This window comes from Myotis davidii, unplaced genomic scaffold (genome assembly GCF_000327345.1).
Source record: "Myotis davidii unplaced genomic scaffold, ASM32734v1 scaffold1534, whole genome shotgun sequence".
Lineage (NCBI taxonomy): Eukaryota > Metazoa > Chordata > Mammalia > Chiroptera > Vespertilionidae > Myotis > Myotis davidii.
In genome coordinates, this window is record NW_006285799.1 from 997,444 (window position 1) to 1,018,923 (window position 21,480).

General features: G+C 40.5%; 1 protein-coding gene across 1 annotated transcript in view; it reads left to right on the forward strand.

Moving 5' to 3' along the window:
• Window positions 1-21,480, forward strand: part of NT5DC1 (5'-nucleotidase domain containing 1) — a 100,713-nt gene that overhangs the window by 77,307 nt on the left and 1,926 nt on the right. Inside the window, exons 7-11 of the mRNA XM_006756899.2 lie at window positions 12,568-12,742; window positions 13,853-13,950; window positions 17,046-17,164; window positions 18,475-18,627; window positions 20,878-21,046. Coding sequence (XP_006756962.1) covers window positions 12,568-12,742; window positions 13,853-13,950; window positions 17,046-17,164; window positions 18,475-18,627; window positions 20,878-21,046 — 714 coding nt within the window. The remainder of the gene's footprint in view (window positions 1-12,567; window positions 12,743-13,852; window positions 13,951-17,045; window positions 17,165-18,474; window positions 18,628-20,877; window positions 21,047-21,480) is intronic.

Genomic DNA, 21,480 nt, shown 5'->3' on the forward strand with positions numbered 1-21,480 from the left:
GGAAAAACAGGTAAGAGAGCATGATGCACTGCTGTGGCCATGAAAGCTTTGGGTGGGGTAAGAAATACTTGAGGAGTTAATAATATTGGAATTTTCCAAGTACTCTGAGTGTGTTTGTTGAATTTTTATAATAATTTGACACAAATAGACCTCAATTCACTCTGTTGAATCCAACAAACATTTTTTTGTGAGTGTTCCATTCCCACTCTTGTATATTGTAGAAATGTGAAAGGAATGAAGGATGGTGACTAATAAAGATACAAAAGGATGCTCTACTTCATTAGCAGTCAGGGAAAGCAAGATGAAAATATGAGATGCCCATTTTTTCACCTACTGGATTGGCAAAACTTAAGTCTGATAATATGTTCTAGTGAGAGTGTGAGGTAAAGGCATGCACAGACACGCTGCTGAAATGTTTTATCATTCTGGCAGGGAATGCAGTGTACCTACTAAAATTAGAAATGTGCATATGCAGTGGCCCAGCAGTCGCAACTGTAGGTATAAGTTCTAGAGAAATACTCATATGTACACAAGGAATCATGCACAATCATACCCCCAAATTTATAAGAATGAAAAAACTCATCAGGAAAGGACTGACATAGTCATCTGTGGTATATGCATGCATTGGATTACGATGCCATGATGAAAAGGAATGAAGCAGCTGTAGAATGTAAGCTCTTGAGGGCAGGAAATTTGCTTTTGTTCTTTCCCATGTCTCCGGCAACTAGAACTATGCATGGAATGTAGTAATTCCTGGTTGAATGCATCTGTAAGTACATGGCTAGATCTCCAAATCATGTTTTTGAGTGAACAAAGCAAATTGCAGAAAATTTGTATTGTAAAATGTGTATGCATATGTGAAAGTCCATAAAAACTTATGGGAAGGTTTACACCAAAATGTAAAATACACATGAGTATTTGTACATCTACAAAAACTTAGCTGGAAAGATATATACAAAATGACAACAATAATACCCTAAAGCAGGGATGGAAAATGTCTGGCCCTTGGGCCCTATAAGGCCCATGAAATTATTTGGTCTGGCCCTGCCAAGGCATTAGAGGTGAGTTAATTAAATGTTTGGCCAAATATAGCAGGTTCATTTTTTAAGTTGATAATTTTGTGTGGCCCTCGAATGATGTTATAAATATCCAAATGGCCCTTGGCAGCAGGGTAGACAAAGGGAAGGGACCAGATTTTAGGAATGGTATTCAGAGAAGTCTGACTTTTCTGCAGTGTTTCAAATTTGCAAAAGGATGTTTACTTGCATTACTTGGGTAATTACAAGATCATTTAAAAATGACATTTTACTATGGAAAGATGATTTCCTTGTTATCTGGGTTGAAATTTGCTGGGTGAGGGACTCCCTTCTCTGGAGCCCCGCAACCTCCACCCAGCTATACAGCGGTCACGGGCTTGCTGAATTTAGTTTCCCAAGTGGTGTTCCTTGAATATGTGTAATAAATTAGAGGGGGGAAAGCCATCCAGTGATTCTGCATATTTCTTTAGTAATAAACCAGCTGTTTGTATTTCCATCTTTGTTCTGATTTTATATCTGTAGGAAGCATTGAAGTGTGTGTTTTATTTGCTTGGTTTTTTTGTGTTCATTTATTTATTTGTTCTTTGCTAATTGCATTCACATATCTTTACAATAAGTCTTTAAAATACCTTAGTAAAGGAGATAAGGTTAATAGAAGTAGACAGTAAGAAATATGAAACAAAAGAATCTGTAGAATAGCATTTGTATTTCATCATGCTTTTTCCCTCATTGTTAACCCTCTCAGGACCTCATTTTCCTATCTGCACAGTGAGGACATGGGGTATTTTGGTCCCTACGGTTCTCTCTCCAGTGCTCTGTAAAAACTGATATATAGCCTGCATGTTCAGTTACTATATGACAAAAGACGCAAGGATATACAATGGGGTAAAGACTGTTTATTCAATAATTGGTGTTGGGATAAATGCAAAAAAAAATGAAACTGGACCACCTTCTTACACCTTATACAAGAATAAATTCAAAATGGATTAAAGACTTAAATATAAGACTTGATTTTAATATTGTATCCTGCTACTTTGCCAAATTCATTTATTAAATGTAGTACTTTTTTTGGTGGAGTCTTGAGGGTTTTCCATGTGCAATATCATGTCACCTGTAAATAATGACAATTTTACATACTCCTTTTCAATTTGGATGCCTTTTATTTTTTCTTCGGTCTGCCCTCTGTGGCTAGGCCTTCCAGTGCTATGTTGAATAAGTGTAGTGAAAGCGGGCATCCTGTCTTGTTCCTGTTCTTAAGGGAAACACTTTTAGTTTTTGTCCATTGAGTATGATGCTGGCTGTAGGTTTGTCATATATGGCCTTTATTATGTTGAGGTGTGTTCCCTCTATTCCCACTTTGCTGAGAATTTTATCAAAAATGGGTGCTGGATTTTGTCAAATGCTTTTTCTGCATCTATTGATATGATAATGTGATTTTTATCCTTCATTTTGTTTTATATGATGTATCACATTTATTGATTTGTGAATATTGTACCAGCCTTGCATCCGCAGAATTGCACACGTAAATTGTACAATGAGTCTTGAATCAGAGCTGTCCAGTTTGGATACAGGAACATCCAGGACCACGTCTTATAATGAGCTGATATATGTGTGCCTGCTGCATACAGAACTGCTTTGTCCTTTGAAGATTTTTAAATGGGAATGGAATAGCCACTCTTCTTAATAGCAATAGCCATTACTTAATGAAGTCATCTGCAAGTCATGAATTCCTTCCTCCCTTCCCATCTCCTCTGTTCTATAATGATTTAATTTGCTGGCATGAGACATTTAGATTAAATTCCTTTTGAAGTTTTAAATGGAGTTCTTATCTGGAAGGAAAAACATTTCCTTTGTCAGTTTTCAGATAAGTTGGGCAGTTAATTGGTCATCTATGAGGTCTAGTGCAATTTCCTTTTCATTCACATTTTTCTTCATTGAGTACACATAGCTCATTTAGTGTGTATTGCTAATGTTTGCCAAACACTGTGAGTAAAATATTTGCCTCATTTAAATTGAATTTTGAATGTTTCCTTGGTTATTGAGTAATTCCAGGCCTGTGGGTCCCCTGGGTTTATGTCGACACCTCCTTTCCTTTCAAAAAGAAATAGTCTGATCACTTATGTCATGTGCTTTCTCTCTCAGATTTTTTCCCCTAGGTCAAAAGAAAGTCAGACTATAATTTCTTATCAGTAAATAGTCTGATTACGACAGTGTTGTTTTACTCAGATCTTCTGGAAACTTGTAGGATCTCTGTGTTAATAACTAGTCCCGGCTTCTGCTTATAGCAGACTTGTTGTGCTTTCTCCCGAAAGATTGAAGATATACACCAACATTCAGATGTACACCATTGCTTCTAACACCTTTACCCTTGAGATTCCATTTAATTCAAACTTAGGATAAGTAGGCCTCGTTTAGATTAAGCAGAAATAAAGCTTACCTTTGACTACAGAAGAAATGGTTTATTGGCAGCGCCCTTGGTGATCCCAGATCTGTCTCGTCCTTCAAAAGTGTTTGGACAGAACAGACCCAGGGACGCCCCTCCCTCCAGCCTCTGGCCATTCTCCTGCGTCTTATCCAGTCACCACCTTCAGAACCACCTCCCAGGCCAGTCTTATCCAGTCACCACCTTCAGAACCACCTCTCAGGCCAGCCAACACACCGGTTTCTTTTCTACCTTAACTCCTTATTGCCGGACAACCATGAGCTCCCAGATTCATCAATTATTCCACCGAGGGGGAGGCCGCGGTCAACCACCTGCCCAGCCTGCCTCTGCGGGCCTCCCACACCTACCTCTCTCTGGGCTTCTGTTCCCACCGTGATGATGTGGCTCTCGAGGGCATGACCACTGATTCTGGGAGTTGGCAGAGAAGAAGCGGGAGGGCGCTGAGCATCTTAAAGACGCAAAACCGGCGCGGTGGCCGCATTCTCTCCAGGACGTGCTGAAGCCTCCCCTAGATGAGTAGGCAAAGCTCAGGGCTCCACGGGAGCCGCCCTGGCCTTGGAGAGGACCCTGAACCAGGCCCTGATGGAGCTGCAGGCCCTGGGTTCTGCTCGCACAGACCCTCAGCTCTGGGACTTCCTGCAGAACCACTTCCGGGAGAGGAGGTGAAACTCATCAAGGAGATGGGCGACACCTGACTCACCTCCGCAGGCTGCCGGCCCCCAGGCTGGGCTGAGCGAGTATCTCTTCTTAACCCCTTCCCCAACAATTTTTTTGTTAAAAACGTTTCTTTTTCAGACTAATTTTTTTATTTTGGTTCTATATAGTATTTTCGCTGCATCCCCCTGGGATCTGGCTTTTACCTGAGCCTCTCCCCAAAACTACTAGCTATTCTTTTAGTCACCCTGAAGCCCTCTTCCATGCAGTGGACCAAATGAAACAATAAAGTTTTTTGAAGCAAAATAAATAAATGGTTTATTTTGTTAAACCACATAGTATTCTATACTAAGATTTCAAGTGAGTATATTTAACCTCCTTAAGAGAAGTTTTCATTACATTAACTTTATTGAATGTATTCTGTGTGCCTAGAATCTAATCAGTGTAGTGCTAACCACTATAATGGCACAAACTGAAAGATAAAAATCTGTTACATAATCAATAAACTATAGGAAAAATCTATGAATAAGAATTGTAGTATGTGCACTAGAACATAGTTGGCATATTGAAAGGAGAGATAAAAGAAGGAAAAGTGGGCATTAAGCTGACCCGGAAACTCAGGGTGGAATTTAGAGAAGCAGAGAATGGTTTTGAGGTCATGGCTTAAGGTTGGTAATGGGATGGGCCGAACCACAAACATCCTGAGCAAAGGCATTGCAGGAGGAACAAATGCGTCCTGTTGTCTAGACAATGAGAACAACCTTCACTTCCCATTCTGGGTTCTTGTGGACAGCCCGGGCCTCTCCCAGACTCCACAGTCCTGACCTTTTCTTCTGCTCTTCTCTCTGCTGGGCTGCTCTTCGTCCCACTTGGGGCCTGTTGACATGTCTCTCACAGATGAAGACCCAGTCCCAAACTCACCTTCTCTCGCATCCTCACCTGCCTGGGAGAAGTACGGATTCTCTTCCCCAGCAGCTGGCATGTTGGCCGCCTGCCTAGCCCACTTCACTGCCCAGACACTTCCCACTGCGTTTCAGTTTCAGCTGTTCCCTCCGCATCGAGGCCTTCTGGCAGGTGGGCACCAGGTGTCTTTCGTATCCTCAGTGCCCACGTCGTGCTTGGTCCCGACTACCCACTCAGTACGTGGGTTGTGCGTTTTAGGGACTAGTGGGAAAACGTATTTCTCTACCTACATTTCCTAGTAACATTAATAGAGTCGACAGTTACAGGAGTAAATGTTTTGTTTTTTATTGTAGACCTAAGGGTGTCCTAAAGAGAGAAAGCAGAGAAACAGTTCTTTCAAAACCTTTAGTTATATATCTACAGTTCTCAGCATTATTTTTATGATTTTTCATGTTAACCTGGAAGAGTTTTTTGATTTTTGGTTTTAAAAATATTTCACATCTTAGTGCTTAAAAATACATATGACTGTCATATTAACATGACTATATGTTTTGTTTGTTCAGAAGAATACCCAAGAGATAGAAACTTGTTATGTTACGTTAAATTGGAAGGAGGTAGAGTGAAAGAGATAAAAGGGAAAAAAAAGGATTCCGGCCAAAGAAGAAAAAAGAGAGGCTGAGAAAGTTAAAAGTCCCACCTAGAGAATACTATTCCCTAGAACCAGCCATACCCAGCTTCAGTCACCTTTCAACTCTTCCTGCCCAGGTTCCTCCTGTTTTCTGCTGGAGACGCTGCTCACTCCTTACAGAGGCTGTAGGCTGTGTCATAAAATAAACCTCCTACAGCTGCATCCCCAGGCTCTCTCTCTGCCTCATAAAAGAGTATTGTAGAATGAGGACGAGGTTCCCTGACTGATCAATTTTAGTTATTCACGTTCATTGAGGAGTTGAACTTAGCATAGTCTGTGTGTATACCAAATACTGTCTTGGCATTCTATTAGGATACATGCTCCAGAAGAAAAACCAGCTTAGAAGAAACTGAGTGAAAGGTCTGTTTCAGTATTTTTGTTTGTTGAAGAATTGTTAAATAACTGAGTGCTTGAGTCCTCAGTGGGAGGCAAGTTTCCTTAAGACACTTGCAGTAAATGAACCCTAATGTCTAGCTTATAACTCCTTTGTTCCTGTTATTGTTTCTGATCTCTGTGCCTCGGAGCGAGAGAAGTCAGCCATAACATTTTTTTTTAAAAGAATAATCATTGGCACATCGCTGAGCCTGTTTTGCCCCGAGCTATCCCGTTTTAGTTCTCCTAATTTTTTCCAGTTTCTTTCTTTTGGAGGAGGTGAGAGGGAGGTTTCGAGTCTGGATAATCAGTGGGCCTACTTCCTCTGGTGAAAACAAAACCTTCCAAGATGGTTTTGTACCTGGCAAATACATGTAGAAACTATTTGAGACGAAACTTAGTTTATTTCTTTGAAGCTAGCCTCTAAAACTTGTCCCAGGTTTTACCCGGAGGCATCTTGAATTTGCCTTACCAAGAACAACAGCCCTGTTTCTTAGCAGCTAATTTGTAAAGCTGCATTTAGGCTGTAGTGCTTTTACTGAACCAAAGTTCGTGCACCTGATGCTTTGAGAGGCCAAAAACGCGAGCTGGGAAAGGTTTATTGATTCAGAAGGCGCCAACTGAGAATACAGGAGACGTAGTGGTGCCTCAGATCCATCTTGCTAGCTGGATCAGGCCAAGGGTTTTGAAGGGGTTGGGGGAGTGGGTATGGGGAGTGCTGGTGTGGGACAAGTTTAAGTTGGAAAGCCTTGGAGCTTGGCCATTTACGGTAAAGGCACATCAACACCGGATCTTCCTGGACAATGGACCCTTGACTTCTGAACAGGTTCTGGTGTTGAAGTTCCAGTTATGTCCTGGTCCTTGGTAGCCGTGGTTGGGGGAGAGGGGACTTTGGTTCTGGGTGCAGCTGGAGGCCAGAGTTCTCTCCTCTGGGCTTGCTTCGGCCGCATGGCTTGTGGTTTTGGTCTTTTATCTCTAAAAACAACTAAGCACCTCATCAAACAGGATAGGACTGGTGGAGCTGGTCTGCGGTTACAGTGCCTCTATTCATCCCAGGCTACCAGCTCTGTAGGTCCTTCTGATGATGTCGTCGTGTCATCATGTGCATTTCTTGGATCTTTCTACTTCCTCTGACATTAACAAGGGAAAATACTACCAGCTGTTAGCATTCAGCCCAAGGCTTGCACTGTTCTACTGTGGCCCCTACTCTTGCTCTATTAGTAAACAGACTAGATGAACCTGGAGACATTTAATTCAGAGCCTGAAAATAAAGTGTACCAGCGTCATAAAGGCAGTGGCAAAGGCAGATTCAGATTTGTTTGAACAAAATGGCAGAGGGAAGGGAACCCTCTCCTGGCTCAGTAGAGTACACTGTTAGAGGACCCAGGCCAGAGATAACAGAGGCCCAAGTACATCTTGCCGGGGCTCCACTGTGGTGAGTAAGTACACAAAGGTATTTATAGCATCTTTCAGAAGGCAGTTGTATCACAATGATTTTATAATATTCATTCTGCTGAGAGGCTTCATAACCTTTAAACAGTCTCTAAAATCAATCTTTTATTATGTTTTTTATATCTTTAAGATTTTTTTAAAATTGATTTTTAGAGAGAGAGAGAAAGACAGACAGAGAGCGAGAGAAACATTGATGTGAAAGCAAAACATTAATCAGCTGCCTCCTGCATGCCCCCAACCCGGGCATAGGCCAAGAGCAGCCTTTCGGTGCATGGGATGAAACCCAACCAACTGAGCCACACCAGCCAGGGCTTGGCACTTTCTAATACTGATTTATAATCAGTTCTTATTTATTCTTACGGGCCCATGATTAGAAATACTGTATGTATATCAGGAATAGGCAAGCTTTTTCTTAAAGGACCAGATTATAAAGGTTATAGGCTTTATACAGATACTTATATAACCATTCAAAAGGCTAAAACCTTCCTTAGCTGGCGGCCTGTGGTTTACCAACCTCTGCTCTTTATGATCGCCCGGGTCAGTCTTTGTCTGGTAGCTCTCTCCTCACACACACATATACACTTCTACAATTATTAATCCTCTGCTGTTTGCCTGACATTAAGAATATAAATATGAATGTAAAGACAGTTTCTTTCCTAAAGATCTTACAGTCTCAGGAGAAAGAAAAAATACATAAACACGCTCATTGCAAGTACTTAGTACCTTGTAGCGCAGTGATGTCCATAGGTGGCCTGGCTGGAGGAGAAGGGGGAGGGCTCCACAGAGACCAACCTTGTGATGAGTTGCAAACATTCCTAAGCAGCAAAGCAAGGACAGAGCCTTCTAAGAAGATATTTATTTTTTTCCCTTAAGGTAAGACATGTATTTGAGGTTTTTCCCCATCTCAATAGCAGATCTCAGTTCCCAGATAGTAGCATATAGATAACATCATCTCATTGACTACTAAGAATGTCTAGGAATTCTGAGGAAAAGCACGTAATTCAGTAATTACAGAGCAAAGCACGCATACCATTTAAAGCATTTGACTTATGAGAATGTTATTTTTCTTTAATAGATACTGGATCACCAGGTAACTTAAACCTAAAACACATAGATTTGGACACATAAGTGATATGTTACATAAGGTTTAGTGGACTAGGATTCCTGAGCACTCTATTCCTTCCTGAAGCTTGTTACCAACTGTCATTTTAAGCAAAATCTGTGGTCTCTATTAATTTATCTTTAACAGGACAGGTTTGTAGTAGATGATTTCTAAGGCCCCTTCCAGTTCTAGGTGCTGTGACTATAATTAGTCAGATGGCATATTAATAGCTACTTTTTCCTCTGCAGAAATCTAATTTGATTTGTTCAAATTGCCAAATTCCACTTATTCAAATTCCAATCAATCCCATAGCCTCTGAATTATGATACTATGGGGGGGGGGGGAGTAAGAATTTATGGTATTCTTGGAGTTACAGAGTACTCAAATGCCATATCACCAGAGAGGCAGACTGGCTACATTCTAGCTCTATGACTTGGCAAGTTCCTTAGCCTCTCTGTAACTCAGTTTCCTTATCTGCAGAATGAAAATGCTATAGGACCTGTTTCACGTGGTTGTTATAATAAGTAAATACATTAATAATCTTAGAATTCTGTTTGGCAAAAATAATTACATAAAGTATGTCAGTTATTATTACAAGTAAAGATAATCCTATGTAATAAAAGCCTAATATGCTAAGTGTCCGGTCCGGTCAGCTGTTCAATCAATCAAAGCATAATATGCTAATGATATGCTAAGGCCGCTCAACCGCTCACTATGATGTGCACTGACCAGCAGGGGGCAGTCACACAATGCAGGAGCTGCCCCCTGGTGGTCAGTGCGCTCCCACAGAGGGCTGCTCAGCCAGAAGCCAGGCTCATGGCTGGCAAGTGCAGCTGTGATGATGGGAGCCTCTCCTGCCTCCGGGGCAGGGCTAAGGATGTCTGATTGCCATCAGTCGGACATCTCCCTAGGGGTCCCAGACTGCGAGAGGGAACAGGCTGGGCTGAAGGACCCCCTCCCCCGCCCCCCTGTGCTCAAATTTTGTGCACCAGGCCTCTAGTTATAAATAGTCCATATAGCTTATATATATATAAGCTATATATATATTTGCATTCTGGAAATGTAAACAATATAGAAACCTTTGAGTTATTCTTTGGAGGTGATGGGGTTCAGGGCAGGCAGGCCCAAACATGTCATTTTGACATATTGATTATCTTGAATTAAAGTTACTTGAGAAGCAGCCAGTGCAAGAACACTGTGACTGTCCTTTGTCCCCCAAAAGCAGGAAGTACATCTCCCATGTGAATGTATTCTCCCTATCCCAGGAGGATATAAGGCATCCCTATCCCCAGAGGTAAGCGTTCATGGCCGAGAAAGTAAACAGATGTTGTTACTTCTCCATCAATTTGCTACCTTAAGCAAAACCCTTTGTTTTGTCAAATCTTCACAATAATTGTTTCTTTCACTTTACTCAATCTAGGTATTCTAGATTTCTTCATTTATAAATATAGTAAATTAAAACAAACCGCATGGGGATCCTAACTAGAAAATAATTTGTTTTAATATTAAATTTCAGTTTTATCTTTTGCCTCCTGTAAATAAACAAAAGAAATTCAGAACATATTTAATCTATTGTTTATTTCTTTTATCCTTCAAAACACATTTCAGCCCTAACCAGTTTGGCTCAGTGGATAGAGCGTCGGCCTGCAGACTGAAAGGTCCCAGGTTCGATTCAGGTCAAGGGCATGTACCTTGGTTGCAGGCACATTCCCAGTAGGAGGTGTGCAGGAGGCAGCTGATCAATGTTTCTCTCTCATCGATGTTTCTAACTCTCTATCTCTCTCCCTTCCTCTCTGTAAAAAATCAATAAAATACATTTTTTTAAAAAAAACACATTTCAGTGTCTCTTGGCCAAAAAAAATTGTATACTTCACAAATATTGTTCCTTACAGCAGATACATTTAGTTCATAGCTAAACATTCTAGCTGTTCGCTAGCATGCTCTTTTGTAACTTGTAAAGTTGCTAGTGTTTCAGTCTCTCCTAAACGATCTTCTGCCCTGGAAACAGCCACAGACCTTAACTAGGGGCTGAGGGTGGAGGTGTTAGCATCCCAACATCTGTACTCCCCTTGGACAGCAGCTCTGAAAACTCCAGCCACAGATCACACAGATAGTAGTGATACAGTTAACAAGGAAAAATGGTTACTTATTCTGTGATGATAGAAATAGTTATATGGCACAAATACCTGTTAAATTAAAAGTTATTTTTAATATTCAAGTTGTACTTTTTATTTTTTTTTATCAAAAGAGATCCCTAAATCCAAAATTATGTTTGATATATGTGGCCATTTTATGTGCATATCAGATTGTTGCAACGTTTTGCTGTTTATTTCCATGACTCGACATGAATCAGTTTTTTAATGTAGGAGAGTGAAACTTTTATTCTTTAGAACTAGCTTTTGAAAAATTTTACTTTTGGCCCTATCTGGTTAGCGCTCAGTTGGGGTTCGATCCCTGTCTGTTTGCAGAAAATATCAGCATCTAAGGATATTAGAGGGGTGGGAAGGCCAGAAAAACGAGTTACATAAAATGGCAGTGAAATAGAATTCCTTTGAGGTTAACTGAAAACACAGAGTACTTTGTGAGTTGAAAACAAACAAGACCATTCCTTTCTTTCCACCTTAGGTCAAAATTCCCTGTCTTGTGCAGTCAGTGTTAGTCTATCAGTATCATAATATAATTAAACATGATGTGTTTTTATTATGGGATTAAAAAAAGGAAGGTACTTTAGATAGAATGACTTTGATAGGGCAATGTTTTTGTCATCACAGGTTATATGTTACAAACCATAGTATTACTTTGAATATAAACAAACATAAATAGTCCTGTGTCTGTCCCTGCACTAAGGTATTCACTGAATGCCTGCTCCAAACCAATAAGAAAGATACACACCCTCCCTTTAGAACTTTACAATCTCTTTGGGGAGATAATTTAATTATAGTATGATTAACCTAACGCTTCCGTGGTTCAACAGCTTGATTTAGTTAAGTAAAAATATGAGAATGTTATAGACAACAACACTGTGCTGTGAACTTAAAAATTGCTAAGAGACTAGATCTTCATTGTTTCCATCACAAAATGTACTAGTATAACGTGATAGAGGTGTTAGCTAACCTAAGGTGACAATCATATTGCAATATATAAATGTAGCAAGTCAACATAATGTTGTACACCTTAAACTTGCATGTTATATGCCAATTAATAAAAATAACTTTTAGGAATAAATGGATGTCTATTTGTATAACATAGCGCCTATTACTTCAATGATTTGAGTTTCAAGGGGATGGAAGTGTTTTCCCCAGTAACAGTCAATAGAAGGAGCAACCCATAAGGTACCATTGGGTATCTGTCCGGGGTTTGTCTAGTCTGTTCATTTCAATGTGCTTGTGAACAAAACAAGGAATCCCATTATTACCTCAGAGTATTTTTCTCAGCTGAACTGTTATGATTGCATACTCTCCATTAGGCTTATTAAGGGATACTGATAAAATTAATCTAGCCAATAATTTTAAGATACAGTATTTATATGCTGTTTTTAAATTCACTTGAAAATGGGACAGTAGCATTTTAATAGTAATTTATATTTTGGTCACTAGAGGGCACTAGACACATATGTATAGCTAAGGAAAAATGTCAGTTGATATTTCAAACGCAGTTGATATTTCAAAATCAGTTGATATTTCTGATTTGAGGATGCTGAATAAATTCTTTATGTTTTAACAGTTTATCAGTTCTTGTGAAGTAGTCGAAAATATTCTCAACTGACATTTTCAGCCATCATTATGTTTTTAAGTAAAGTAGTATTCTTAGGTAGCAGTACTAACTGCTATATTTTCTTATATAGCTTTGAGAGAGATTAACTTGAGAACATGATGAGTCGAAAAAGAAAAATCTCCTTGATATTTTTATTTTTCAGAAAACTGTGGGATATATTTTCCAGAAATAAAAAGAGATCCCGGCAAGTATTTACACAGTTGTCCTGAATCTGTAAAAAAATGGCTTCGACAGCTGAAGAATGCTGGGAAAATTCTTGTATTAATCACCAGTTCTCACAGTGATTACTGTAGACTTCTCTGCAACCATATCCTGGGGTAAGTGATGAGACATTCTGTTTTCATGTTTATAAAACACTGATAGCACATTGGACCAAAGCATTTTATAAATGTGCTCCACCATGACCTTATCAGCATATTAATGCTGAGTGGCAAATGGTTATTTCTCATAACATCTCTCAACATCCGCACCACACCCAAGTATGTTTTAGCAAAGCATCTTTCCTGGGGTTTCGTACGCTCATAGCTTGCTGATGACCTGGGCTTTAGATTTTCTGAAGGTGGATGCAACACATGTCCCTTGTGCCTTCCCCAGCAACATTCAATGATTCCCAAAAAGTATGTGGGGATGTTGGGTAAATATCTCCCCAGTGCAACATGGAGTCCCCCAAGAGCAAGAACTACCATTCCTTTGCCATTTCAAATAATCCTAAATATAGTATTAAGTACAGATTGAAAACAATGATTGTTGTTATCTAAAAATTGCCACATTATAAGACCACACTGATTTTCAAAATAAAGTATCTTCTTCACATTTTGAACACTCTCTGAAGACATAGCTTTGAATATTTCTAGCTATTGGAAACTATTGAATTCACTTACCGTGACTGTGACTATTATGAGAAAGCTTAGCACCAAGAGTTAATGTTCTTTTCTTATGTTTATGTCAAGGTGTTGTTCAGGAATACTAGTGCTAAATCACCCTTTATTTCCAGTGTAAGATTTACCTTAAAATGTATAGGAAGCATGTAAAAAGTTCATCAAAAGATAAGAAATGATGGTGTGCATTTCCCCTAAGAACAGGAACAAGACAGGGGTGCCCCCTCTCACCACTCCTGTTCAACATAGTACTGGAAGTGTTAGCCATTGCAATTAGGCAAGAAGAAGAAATAAAAGGCATCCAAATTGGAAAAGAGGAAGTAAAACTGTCCTTATTTGCAGACGACATGATATTATACATACAAAACCCTAGAGACTCCATCAAAAAGCTACTAGACTTAACACATGAATTTGGCAATGTACATGTAAAAAGTTCATCAAAAGATAAGAAATGATGGTGTGGTCAAGTAGATAGGTGAAGATTAAGTTCAATTTTATATAGACAGTTTCTAATTCCTTAAAATACTTTAAAATTCTTTTGCTTTTCAGGAATGATTTTGCAGATCTTTTTGACATTGTGATTACAAATGCATTGAAGCCTGGTTTCTTCTCCCATTTACCAAGTCAAAGACCTTTCCGGACACTCGGTAAGTTAGTTTTGGTTTATTTCTTCTCCTCTTTAAGATTTGTTCATTCATGTATTCAGTAAACAATCTGTTGGCTAACAGCCATGTGCAAACTACTGTGTTAGGAGGTTTTGTGTATACTGATATGGGATACGACATATACTAGGTGAAAAACAAAGGTAAAACAATGTGTTAAATATACCACCATTTTATAAACAAAAGGAAAAATAAAGATATGGTGATGCAGTATTTTTAACTTAGCACTTTTTTGTGCTACTTAAAAGCCCTACTCGGTGCAAGGCAGTTGACAGGAGCTTGGTTCTCTGCTCACTGAGGAGCCCAGAAACGGTGGAATCCAGGTTACGTTCAGAGTCCTGGGTGTCAAGCACTGAGTGGTCCTCGATGCACCAGACAGAGGGATAAACAAACATAAGCAGGAAACCCCTGAGGTCGCACTGTGCGTTGTGAAGGAAGGAACTGCCTGATGAGGCCACCTAATGAGGCCACCTTGAGTGGCTGGCCAGGGAAGGCCTGTCTGAAAAGGTCAGGCAAGGTGACTTGTAAGGAGGGACCTGAAGGGTGGGTGAGTCATGAGGAGAGCAGAGGATGTGTGTTCCTGGCGGTGGGTGGGACGGACGAATGCAGCGGCCCCGTGTGGGAGACGTCTGGCTGAGTTCCAGTGACAGAGAAGAGGCCTGTGGTTCTGGCCATAGGGATGGGCGGAGAGGGAGACGTTAGGGAGGCAGGCAGCCTCATACACTGTGGGAAGGAAGGGGTTTGGGTTTTAGTCCATGAGCAATCTGAAGCGATTCAGTTGAGGTAGAAGAGTGACATAGAGACATCTTTGGCTGCTGGGTGGGGAATGCATTGGATGTGGGGAGGGTTAGAGAGGAAGACCAGGCACTTACAGTGTCCCAAGTGAGAGATGGTGTTGTTTGGTCTGCGTCAGTAGTTCTGGAGATGGTGCGAAGTACATGGGGGGAAGGGACAAAAGTAGGTTTACAGTTGTGACTCCATGAAACAGTTTACTCTTGTATGGTTATTTATTATTGTATTATTTTCTATACAAACAACTGTAAACCTACTTTTACTCCACTTTGTATGGTGCCTCATGCAAAACACATCATGTGTGTTCCTGGCGGTGGGTGGGACGGACGAATGCAGCGGCCCCGTGTGGGAGACGTCTGGCTGAGTTCCAGTGACAGAGAAGAGGCCTGTGGTTCTGGCCATAGGGATGGGCGGAGAGGGAGACGTTAGGGAGGCAGGCAGCCTCATACACTGTGGGAAGGAAGGGGTTTGGGTTTTAGTCCATGAGCAATCTGAAGCGATTCAGTTGAGGTAGAAGAGTGACATAGAGACATCTTTGGCTGCTGGGTGGGGAATGCATTGGATGTGGGGAGGGTTAGAGAGGAAGACCAGGCACTTACAGTGTCCCAAGTGAGAGATGGTGTTGTTTGGTCTGCGTCAGTAGTTCTGGAGATGGTGCGAAGTACATGGGGGGAAGGGACAAAAGTAGGTTTACAGTTGTGACTCCATGAAACAGTTGACTCTTGTATGGTTATTTATTATTGTATTATTTTCTATACAAACAACTGTAAACCTGCCTTTTCCCTGCCCTGTATATTTAAGGTGCGTTACGGAGGTGGAAAACATAGGACTTGGTGATACTTTAGAAGCAGCAGATGAAAGGAGTAATCGAAAATGACTTCCAGGTTATTAATTTTTCTTTTTTCCTGAATTGAAAAGGTGGGTGCATAGTGATATCACTTGCAGCCAGGGGGAAGAATATAGAAGAAATTTGGGTGGGGTGGAGATTACAACTGTTAAGAACTCATCTTTCAACATAGTAAATTTGAAATGCCTAGGAGTTATCTAACTGGACCTGTCAATGAGGAAATCGTGTAAGTGAGCCTGGAGTCCAGGAGAACAGAGGTTGGCTCTCGTGTAAATTTGGGCGCCATCAGCCCAGGGACAGGTATTTAAAGCCACAGGCTTATATGAGATCAAATATAAGGAGAACGAGGACAGGCAAGACCCAACCCAAGCTTCACCACTAACTTTAAGGATAAAGAAAATTGCAGTCTGGGAGCAGACAGGTGACAGTGGGGGGAAGAGGAGAGTAGTGTTCAGAAGCCACAGAGAAAAAAGGAGAATCATCAATGAGGGCAAATGCTACTGAAAAGCCCACTGAAAAGGAGAGAGACAGTCCATTGGAGGGGCAAGACTGGTGTCCTGAGGAGCAGCGTAGAGGGAGACCAGATTGCAGTGTCTTGAAGAGTTGATTGAAGGTAGTGGAACCTGTGATTATAGACAGTTCTTTCCAGAATTTTAGCTGTGAAGACAGCCAAAAAATGGAGGTGTTAGCCGAAAGACATATTTTCTTTGTTAAACTGAAGGTATTAGAATATGCAAATATGCTAATGAAAGGTCTAGATAGTGGTTTTTGCCTGTGAAACTTTTGTTCCTCAGGGCAAATCCGGCAACATCTCAAGAGGCACAATTTGGGAGGCAGGATGCTACTGGGGTATCTAGTGGGGAGAAGCCAGGGATGCTGCTGAACAGCCTACAACTCGCAGGACTGCACCTCCACTACCGCAAACAAGGAATTATCTGGTCCCAAATCTCAGTAGTGTCAGGTTAAGAAACCCTGGTCTAGTAGAAAGAAAGAGCTTGATGATGGTTTTATATATGGGTTTAATGTTTTATATAAATCCTTGATTTTAAGAAACAATCTGATATGATGGAGTCAGATAATCCTCTTTGTATTAAACTAGAAAAGAATTAAATATTTTTCCCCTCTTCACAAACTTGTATTTAATACATAAGCACTCAATAAATTTTTATCTGCAGGGTTTTCATATTTTGTTCCAGTGTATACCTGTCCCATATCTATACTTATTCCATCTCACAGATTTTTATTAAAGTCTTACACACACACGTATGACCTATTTATGTATTTTTGAAGTGCTTGTAGCAGTAGGTGCGCACTGAATGCTAGCTCCTGCCCCCAGTGGTCCTGTCTTGTACATGTCCTGCAGCCATGCCTACGTGTGGTCTGCCCAACAGGGCGCTGTCCCCTGACTAAAGAGGATATGACTGTCACGCTGCATTTTCAGAGAATGACGAGGAGCAGGAAGCCCTGCCGTCTCTGGAGAAACCTGGCTGGTACTCCCAGGGGAACGCTGCCCACCTTTATGACCTGCTGAAGAAAATGACTGGCAAACCTGAGCCCCAGGTATTTTCTCACTGAGCGGGGTCCTTGGTGCCCACTTGCAGACATAAATTTTTATAAACTAAAACCGTGATTCATTTTTGTAAATATGTATTTTATTGATTTCAGAGAGGAAGGGAGAGGGAGAGATAGAAACATGAATGATGAGAGAGAACCATTGATCGGTTGCCCCCTCCATGTCCCAGACTGGGGATCGATCCCGCAACCGGGGCACCTGCCCTGACCCGGCATTGAACTGTGACCTCCTGGTTCATTGGTCGTTGCTCAACCACTGAGCCATGCCGGCTGGAATAAAATCATGATTCTTACTGCATTTAGCTTATCTGTGGGGAAATAATCTGCCTTTGCTTATCTACCAAGCTATTCTCTCACCTCTTCTGTTTAAATAAGCCTTTTTGTTGAGGTAGACTAGGTCCTTTATCTGTCTCTGAGTGTAGGGGCCACAGATTCGAGGCAAGGAGGCACTGGATTAGTGTGGGATGCCTGAGGCATGACATCCTGATAACAGTCCCTAAATGTTTTTGTATGTAAAATAAGCAGTAACTGAAATTACAGGACAGACTAGCCTAAAGACACACTGGCTTTTGACACCCTGGTCACATCGTCCATGTTGGACATTGGGGCATTTTCAACAGCAGGAGCTTACATCTAAAAAATGTTTACCAGGAGCCCTGCGAGCCGAAGAGATTGATGGGTAACAGCCCTGCTCCATCGGCTCCCAGGTTGCCACAGTTCCCTGGGACCTCCTGAGGGATTTCGTGGACAGTGCAGCCTGACTTGGAGGTTGTAATTCACATTCCCTTAACTGCGGTTTCTCGTCTGTAAAAAGCGTGTGGACTAGATCAGTGGACGTCTAGTCGTGGGATGCCCCGGGAGCTTCCCAGGGTCCTCCCGCCCAACCCCATCCTCAGAGATTCGTGTCAGCAGGTCCAGATGGAACCGGGACCTCTTGGGGAAAGTGGTGTGAAGTGCACTCCAACGCACTGGGACAGGTCACCGCTAACATCTCACCAGTTCTTCAGTTCTGGGGGCAGGTTTAACTGTAAACACATGGACTCTTGCTTCTTCAGCAACCTTGAACAAAATCACTTCTTTTCTGCCTTTCTGCTACCTGCACATGCATTGTATAATTTCTTAAACTAAACCTGGCACCCTGCAAACCAAATGGGTCAAGTTGATGGTCACCTAGAAAGTTCAAGGAAATTTAAGATGTTTATGCAGCTTTCAGAGGAATTTTCTTTGCCTTCCGTGAAACAATGACCACGCTTTCACAGTTCGAATGTCTCACCCAGAGTTTGCTGTCTGACTTACAGGTTGTGTACTTTGGTGACAGCATGCATTCAGATATTTTCCCAGCCCGTCATTACAGCAATTGGGAGACAGTCCTCATCCTGGAAGAGCTCAAAGGGGACAGAGACTGGAAGCCCGAGGAATCAGAGCCCCTAGAGAAGAAAGGAAAATATGAGGTAAGGGTTCCTCTTTGCTTTATCTTAGGAAGTGCTTGTTGGTGCCAAGAGAGATGAACTCTGTTGGCAGTCGTTGGGGTCTTGCCGTCTCAGCTCTATGATTGATCTTGTGGATAACTGTTAAACGAGGCCAAGATAGCGCAGGTCAGCCTGTGTTCCCTGCCCTCTGCTTTCATCCAGTGCCGGCGCCAGGGATGTTTTGGTTGGTGCTGAGGCTGCCAGATCCTGACTCACTGTAGTGACACTGTCTCTTTTGCTTGGCCGTGGAAGCTCTTGTGCTCTCTTCATGGGTCTAGCTTAACTAAACAGGCAGCTCCCTGAGACTGACTCCTGAGCCCCCAGAGTGAACTTTACATAAGGGCACTAACCCAGTCACAGGGCTCCTTCCTCATGACCAGACACCTCCCCACCTCCTAATACCACTTTGGAGGTTAAAATTTCAACATAGGAATTCTGGGAGAACATAAACATTTAGACCATAGTAGCATCCAGATTACATTGAACCAGAAAGGGTAGATAGATCTATTTTCCTCTCTTTATAAGAATAGGGAGGAGCCTCGATTCTATCACTCATTTGCAGGACCATTTTCTACATATGTGTGATATGATGATTTGAGCCTTTTTTCTTTTCAGACTCATTATTTTAGTATAATTAACTAAATCAAATTTATCCTATAAACTGCTATTTAGACATTGAGAAGTTATATTGAAATACACCTTAGATGTACACATAGGAGTGTGGATATTCATATTTCGGTACTGCTCTTTGGTGAAATCCAAATAGGTTCTTGCTGAATGATTTCCAAACACCATCATCTGCAAACATACATTCTCATCTTGTTTCACAAATCGAGTTCCAGCACAAAGAATTGTGAATCTAAAGGGATATTGGGGACACTGTGTGCTCCAAAATTAAATTTTCATCAGAAGAGCATGACAGATTTTATAATCCAGAGTAGTGGCCCGGTGCACGGATTCGTGCACATGGAAAGGAAATTAGAAGAAAGATTTGTGCAGTAATGTAATTACTGCAAAAAGTTACATGTCAAAATAGTATATATAATATAGTATTATAAAATTAAAATACAAAATATTTTAATATCACTATTCACCCTTTCTCTATAATAGAAGTGTCAGAGATGAAAGAAAATTAGTAAAATGTATATGAAAATAATATATAAATTGATTAATAAACATGATATAAAAACAACAAAGACATGATATAAAAATAAAAACATGATGTAAAAACATTGATAAAAACAATGATTGATAAATTGATTAATAAATAAACAACATGATATAACAACAACAAAATGCCAATAGTTGGTCTTCACATACATTCTGGCATCGCATGCGATTGGCATCAGCAAGAGCTTTATATGTATTGTGCATGTGCGAGTCAACATTTATTTTTAAATTGCCAGTGCACATGATATGTACTGTCCAGTCAGTCGGTTGGACAGATGGATGGTCAGTCACTTAGCCTTTTATATGTATAGATTATATGGATGGAATAGGATTTTTTCAATTCTTAATTTTATGCCATATCCATAAAACACTGAGAAGTATTTTTTGAATGGGTCTTTAATTTAGTCTGCAATTTTTATGGGCCTCCCCTGTCCTAGGCACTAAGACTGAGGGATACATAAATGCATCAGTTCTTAGCCTTATGTAGTTAAGAATCCCGATCTGTCAAGGGTGAAACAGTATGAGAAGTAGTATATTAGGGATAAACTCGGGACATATGAAAATGGAGAAGTGACCTAATCCAACCCGAGTGTGGGAGGTCAAGGAAAACATCCTGGAAAAGGCCCCATCCCATAGGATGAGACAAAGCCAGAGGAAGGTTCTTTTAAAATAATATATAGTTTGGTTAAGGGAAACAAATCCTTCTGATTTTTTATTTTTATTTACTTAGCAGGGGAAAATTATAATGAGATTGAACATTAATCACAGTTTTTTTGTTTGTTTTTTTGAGATTTTTATTTTTTTTTAATTTTATTTTTTATTACAAAGGGTATTACATATGTGTCCATTTTTCCCCCCGCCCTAGACAGTCCCCTAGCCTCCCCTATTAAATTTATTATTGTTCAAAAGTTTATAATGGTCTCAATTATCCATGAATAAGTGAGATCATGTGGTATTTTTCCTTCATTGACTGGCTTATTTCACTTAGCATAATGCTCTCCAGTTCCATCCATGCCGTTGCAAATGGTAAGAGTTCCTTATTGTTCTATCCTCTCGTTTCAGGGACAGAAGGGAAAGCCTCTATATTCATTATCTAAAAAATGGGGCTCTTTTTTTACTGATTCCATTTCGGGACTGGAAAATACAGAAGACTCTTTGGTTTCTACGTGGTCCTGTAAGAGAATCAGTACTTACAGCACTATTGCAATTCCAAGTATTGAAGCAATAGCAGGTAAAAGGGGAAAAAATTTTTTTATTTTTAATATATTTTTAATTGATTTTAGAGAGGAAGGGAAAGGGAGAGATAGAAACATCAATGATGAGAGAAAATCATTGATTGGCTGCTTCTCACTCGCCCCCACGAGGGTTCCAGCCCACACAACCTGGGTACATGACCTCCTGGTTCATATGTTGATACCCACTGAGCCATGCCAGCTGGGCAGTAACTTTTATTTTTAAGGACTATGAAGATTATTAGTTTTCATTTACCAATTACATGATCCTCTGAGTAGGGCCTGATTTTTAAATTTAAAAAACTGAGATGATCATCCTTATTTTATTAACTTTTGTGCATGGAGGGTATTAAAATTAAACTCACTAGTTTGAGTTCTGAAGATGATTTACAATATCTCTAAATGTAATTTGACTTTAATATTTTAAATTTTA